At 35.5% G+C, this 6,791-nt stretch overlaps 1 protein-coding gene across 1 annotated transcript; it reads right to left on the bottom strand.

Moving 5' to 3' along the window:
- Positions 1-3,799: 3,799 nt before the first annotated feature.
- On the bottom strand, positions 3,800-4,741 carry LOC123241394 (olfactory receptor 10G7-like). Its single transcript, XM_044669051.1, has one exon. The coding sequence runs from the start codon at positions 4,739-4,741 to the stop codon at positions 3,800-3,802; it is 942 nt and encodes a 313-aa protein (XP_044524986.1).
- Between the last annotated feature and the right edge of the window lie 2,050 nt (positions 4,742-6,791).

Raw genomic sequence — 6,791 nt, 5'->3', positions numbered from 1 at the left:
CCCTGGGCAAGTCACTTGACCCCCATTGCCTACCCTTACCAATATTCCACCTATAAGTCAATACACAGAAGTTAAGGGTTTAAAATTAAAAAATATATATTTCAAAAAAAATGTGTGTTAAAAACTATTACTTGTAATTGGAAAGTTTTAAAGAAAGCTAGAAATGGAAAGAAACAATAAAATAAATCATGCATGTGTGTGTCTCTGACAAAAGTCCCCCTCCCCTTAGCCCAGATGATTGTTCCTATCTTTTTTCTGTTCATGTTATCTTCCCCTTTCCGGAGGAGTGGTTCTAGTGGAGTAGCCTTGTCTCATATTCTTCAATGTGCTAGTCAAATGCCATCAGGTGTACTTTGGGAAAAATAATGAGTTCTGTTTTGAACATAAAATTTTGAGGTGTCAGAATACACCCAGAAATAATACTAGAGGCATTGCTTGAAAGAACTAGGAGATATGCTAATTTCATAACTGTTTTTAATTGAAGGTAAAAACTTTAGAAGGCAAAGGAGCATATGGAAAATTTAATAACCAGTTAAGAATATATTATTGGAGAAAAGAATGTGTCTGTATGCACCACGGCTTCAGATGTAAGAATGAATGTCTGGTAGTAAGAGCTATACATTTGACGACAGAATTGAAATCCAAGAATAGCTAAAAAGACTAAACCCATAGGCTCAAAAAAATATAAAAATGAAAAAACAAAGCAAAAAATATGAAATAAAATAGGAATAAAAATGCCATGGGAAATAACTGAGAGTTGGAGAGTTTGAAGGTTCCAGAGAAAATTAAGGATTATGACAGATAACTTAGAGGAAAAGATGAAGCTAAAATGTTACTTTTAGATAAAGGAATTTAACAGCTTATGAATATGAAAATAGAACATTGCCAAGAGGTAGAGGAAAAATTAGGGGAAAAAATGAGAGTAATGCAAGAAAATCCTGAAAAAAGATTTAGCAGCTCGGTAAAAAGGACACAAGAAATACTGAAGAAAATTATTTCTCAAAAAATATTCTAGCCCAACTTGTAAAAGAAATATAAAAAACTAATAAAGTGAACTCTTTAAAAAGCAGAATAGGTCAAAAGAAATAAAGATAGGCAAAATTTCACTGAAGAGATGAACTTCTTAAAAAGAAGAATTAGTCATATAAAAAAGGAGGTCTAAAAAATCACTGCAGAAAATAATTCCTTGAAAATTAGAATTGGGCTAGTGCAAGCTAATGACTCCCTGGAGTATTAAGAAATAATAAAACAAAGTCAGAACAATGAAAAAAGAGAATAACAAAGAGAATAACTCATTGGAAAAATTGGTGACATGGAAAATAATTTGAGTAAAGATAATTTAGGAATTATTGAATGGCCTGGATGCCATGAACTAAAACAGAGCTTAGATAGCATATTTCAGACAATTTTAAAGGAAAACTATCCTTATATCTTCCATCTATAAACTTCTAAAAGATACCCAAATTAAAACTCTCCAAAATATTGTAAGCAAATTCCATAGCTCCCATGTCAAGGAGAAAAATTTCAAGCAGCCAGAAAGAAATAATTCAAATATTGTGGAGCCATGATTACATAAGGTTTAGTTGGTTTTGCATTACAGAAGCAGGGAGTATGGAAATGATATATTGGAAGGTAAAAGGGTTAGGATTGTGACCTAGAATAACCTACCAAGCAAAACTGAGTATAATGCTTTAGGAAAAATATGAAAATTTAATGAAAGAGGACTCTCAAGTATTCTTGATGAAGAGAGTGGAATGGAAAATCTTATTTTTATATACAAAACTCAAGAAAAGCATAAAAATGTAATTATGAAAGAAATAGTAAGGGATTCAATTCATATTTCTAGTTGGGACAATGATAATTATAACTTCTAAGAATTTTATCATTATTAGGGAAGGTAGAAGCATTCTACATATAAATATGATGTGAGAAAGAATAAATTTTGTCGAGGTGCTGTAGAAAATGGATAAGCAAGAAAGATGGATGCCTTGCAAGAAGTGAAAGGAAGAATGAGGAAAATTTTTTATTTAAGTAGTATCCAGTGAAAATTCTCAGCTTCCTTTATAACCCAATTTTTTATAAATATAAGAATTTGATACAGGTTCTTTTTTGTCTTTTTAAAATTAAAAACAAAACCAACAAAGCAAACTTCCCTTTCTTGTTAGGCAAATTGGAACCCAGAGTTTAGTTCCTCTCTCAGATGCTCTTATATGGACCTAGTAGGCATTCATTCCAAAGTTATTTCCTCATGAACAAATTTCCCAGAAGACCAATGTACAGGAATTTTCAGGGTAATCCAGGCCTCATATATCACTGGTTGGTCTTTGCCTTTTCTAGGATAATTTCAGATATTATGACACGGATGATACAAGTGACTTAAATCTCTTTCTGCTCTCTTTCACATACTCATTAATATGGAAGTTGTGGGTGTGTGTCTCCCCAACTTCACACTTGGAATTATAAAGTACATAGCTCACTTCTGCCATCCTTCAGACTGATTAACCTGTGGATACAGGATCTCCAAAGGCATGACAAGCTAAAATATCTTAGAACGATTCAGAAGGAAAGAATTCATAGGCACCCCAGAGCCAAGGACCATTATCCCAGTTTATTCCTCTGTGTGAATGACAACTTTATTTATTGATTACAAAAATCATGATTTTTAAAAAAAAAATTCCCTGCCCTTCAATTTTTTCCCATTGTTAAGATAAAATTTTGCGGTCATGTAGACCTTCAGCTTTCTATATTACCTCGGGTCTGAAGTTTTTGCATGTGGAGATACCAAAGCATACCTGAGCTGCTAGATTGTGGAGTGAGTTGAATGCTGGGCTTGGAGTTAGTTGGATCTGAGTTTATATCCTGCCTACATAATTACTGTGTGATCTTGGAAAAGTTGCTTAAACTCTCTTAGCTTAAATTTCCTAATATGTAAAGAGGAAATAATACACACACATATACATATATAAAGTAGGTATTTATATACATATATAAATTTAAAATAGTTCCATTATTTTTATTACTTTCCTTTTAAATGTAAGGCCTTTTTTTGTTGTCATTTTTCAGTCATATCTGACTCTTTGTACTTTATTTAGGGTTTTCTCAGCAAAGATATCACAATACTTTGCCATTTCCTTCTCCAGATCATTTTACAAATGAGGAAATGAGAAAAATAGGGTTAAGAGATTAGGCCAGGGTCACATAGCTAATAAATATCTGAGGCCAGATTTTAACTTAAAAAGTTGAGCCTCTCCAACTCCAGGCTGGGTGCTCCATCCACTGTACCACCTACCTGCCCACCCCACTTCTCCCTACTGCAAACATTAACATTCTAGTTCATTGAGTTTGTTCACATTCCTTGCTTCCCTCCAGAAGCTTCTGGGTACTTCTGACATACACATATGTATGTATTGTATATGTATGTATATGTATGTAAGTATGTATTCCTGATGAAATTATATATATATATGTATGTGAATGTATGTATTCCTAATGAAAAGAACAAAGATGAATAGAAAATCTGATTTTCAAATACAAGACTCAAGAGAAGTATATAAAATTTTAAAGCATAAATATTTTGACAGACCACTTTGCAAATATTTTAGTAATCTAGACAATGAAAATTCTGGCTATCAAAAGGAAACCAAAAGGGGTCTGGAAAAAAAATCTCTATTATCTAGATCCCTATCCATATCTTATGTATATCTATGTGTGTACAAATGCACATATGTGTATATTACATATGTATATGTAATGTTTTGAAGAAAATATAGATGTGATTGACCCATCTCTCCTCTATTGTCTACTTCCTTTTAGAAAAAACTCCTCTTTTCTGTAGCCTAAGCAGAGCTGTCTTCACTTCCTTGTTCCTCAATGTGTATACCAGAGGGTTTAGCATAGGTGTGAACACAATGTAAAAAATAGCCGCAATTCCATTCACAGCATCTTTGGAGCCTGGTCTCAGGTATATGAAAAGACCTGGGCCAAAGAAGCAGAGGACCACAATGCAGTGGGAGGCACAGGTCTGGAATGCTTTGTATCTGCCCTCTGCTGTGCTGATCTTCAGGATAGCATGGACAATAGATACATAGGAAAGGAAAATTAGAAAGAAACAGCCAATGGTCAGTACTCCAATGTTGACAAAGATAATCATCTCATTGACTGAGGTGTCTGCACAAGCCAATTTGAGAATGGGAGGTGCATCACAGAAATAATGTTGAATCTGGTTGGGTCCACAATATGGAAGACGAAAGGTCAAGGTAGTCTGGAGAGCAGCAAGAAGGCCACCAGTGAGCCATGTACCCCCAGCTAGAAGGGCACAATTTTTCCCACTCATCATGGTGGCATAACGCAGAGGGAAAGTGATAGCTATGAAGCGGTCGTAGGACATGACTGTGTAGAGAAAACACTCAGTGCCCCCAAGAGTGTGAAAAAAATAGAGCTGAGCTGCACAACTGTGGAAAGAAATGGCTCCACCATTTGGAGAAAGGAGACCCATGAGAATCTTGGGCACAGTGACAGTGGAGGAACATATGTCAATGATGGAAAGGTTAGCCAGGAAATAGTACATTGGGGTACGGAGGTGGGAGTCTACTTTAATCACCAGCAAGATGAGGAGGTTTCCCACCAAAGTGAGTGCATAGACCACTAAGAATATTCCAAATAGGGTAGTTTTTAATTCAGGTGGATGAGGAATTCCCATGAGGATGAATGTGGTAACAAAGCTCTGATTTTTCCCTTCCATTTAAACAGTGAATTTCTTACCTAAAGGAGAAGAAAGAAGCATTATTCTAAAAAGGATTTAGCACCATATCAATTCATGGACATTAGAGGTAGACCCCAGAGGTTATTTATCCAATTTCCTCATTTTTCAAATTAAGAAACAGAGGCTGAGTGGTGCAGAGTGGAAGGGAGTTGCACTCAAAAGGTACTGGATTTGGTATTTAAGGAAATATGTTGAAATCCTGGCTCTAAAACTTGATAAATATTAAAAGATCAGTTAGCCTGTCTGGATCTCAATATTTCCCTATATACAATTGAATGGGTAAGATAGACTATTACTAATATCTACCACCCACACTATCAAAATCCTTTTGGTGATTGTCTATAGACCTCCTTCTCCATCCCTTACCCCACCCTGGGTCACTCTCCTTCCATCCTCAATGAGTTTAATTTGAGGTTTAAAATTATTATTCTCTCCACCCTAAGTCCTGTCCTCATACTAGGAGACTTCAACATACATATTGATTCTCCTTCAAATGTCCTAATTCTCATTTCCTCATTCTACTAACTTCCCACAAGCTATTCCATCTCAATCCCATCTCAATCATCCCATCTCAATCACACATAAAGATGGTGATAACCTGGATCTTGCCATGACTGACAAATATACCTCTGTGTTACAGAATTCTAAAATCACCCTATCCTACCATAATCTGTTGTCTTTTCAGCTCTTCCTCTGCATTCTCTCACGTAAGCCTATTCATTATACACAACATGACCTCCAATCCATTGGCTCCTCAATTCCCTCCCAGGCTATTTCCTTTGCATTAGCCACTCCCTCCTCTTCTCCTCATCTTGATTCCTTGGTGAACCACTTGAATTCCATAACATCTTTCTCTCTTGAGTCCTAGTTCTTTTATTATATTGCCATTCATGCCCAGCCAAGTTAGAGCTTTAGACCTCTCCCATTTTTGCTCCTACTTTTATGCTGATGAATGAAGGTTGATAAAGTCACATTACCATTCTATGTCTACAATACATTTCTGCTACATAACCTCAACTTGGCCCTCACTGCTGCTAGGCGCTATTGTATCTCCCTTAATGACCTTCTCTTGACAGTGGCTCTTCCAAACATTTTCTGCTTCCTCAGACTTTCCATAGCTCCTCCTCCACCATTCTTTAACCTCTCTTAATTCCAGTGCCTTTCACTTAAAAATTATTTTCTATTTATTGCATACATAGTTTCTTTTATATATATATTTGCTTGCATGTTGTCCCTGCCATTAGATTCCTTAAGGTCAGAGATTTCCTCTTGTCTCCTTCTGTATCTTCAACACTTAGCACAGTTCATGGTACATAGTAGGCACTTAATAAATGTTTATGGATTGATTGATTCTACACTCCTTTTCAATTCTTAGCATACATAATTTCACGCCATAAACAAGAGATCTTGATTTCAAGCACAGGTGGTCTGATATCAAATCCAATGCTTTTTCCATTTTCGATTGATTTGATAAAGGTTTATTAAGCTTTTATTATATACCAGGAACTGTGCTGAATTATGTTAATACAAAGTTAAAAGTTAAATATTTCTGCCCTGAAGAAGGGGGAGTATTTATCTGGTAGATAGAGTGTATCCATAGAAAAATTATGTATTCTATTTCCTCCCCTTACTTGCACTCATAGGTTGAAGTCCCACTGGGTAGACACTATCTTGGAAATCTAGAAGTTATGATGCAATACTATCCTTTGGTTTGGAGTAGCAATTCTGTTAGGTGAAATTTGTTTCTGTTAATATTGATCTAGTTGACTTAACTCTCAAAAAAGTTGTAGAATAAGAAGAGTTGATATTTGACATTCTTCCAGAAAAATAGGTATACACCCTCACACAAATAGTCTGAGAGGGAGAGTAAGCAGAGACTTAAAGTGTTATTTGGGGGGCAGTTAGAAGGCTCAATAAATTATAAGCCAGACCTAGAGAGCCTGACTTAACCCCCATTTCCTAGTCCTTATTAGTCTTCTGACTAGGATTATACACATTATTGATTCTAAGAGGTAAGGTAAGCCTTTTA

The sequence above is a fragment of the Gracilinanus agilis genome, chromosome 3, assembly GCF_016433145.1.
Source record: "Gracilinanus agilis isolate LMUSP501 chromosome 3, AgileGrace, whole genome shotgun sequence".
NCBI classification, from domain to species: Eukaryota; Metazoa; Chordata; class Mammalia; order Didelphimorphia; family Didelphidae; genus Gracilinanus; species Gracilinanus agilis.
The sequence above is the reverse complement of the archived record's forward strand: the minus strand, read 5'-3'. Positions and strand labels throughout refer to the sequence as shown.

What these genes read in the sequence shown, in the direction of transcription:
- LOC123241394 (XM_044669051.1), bottom strand. Translation starts at nt 4,741, where the DNA reads ATGGAAGGGAAAAATCAGAGCTTTGTTACCACATTCATCCTCATGGGA.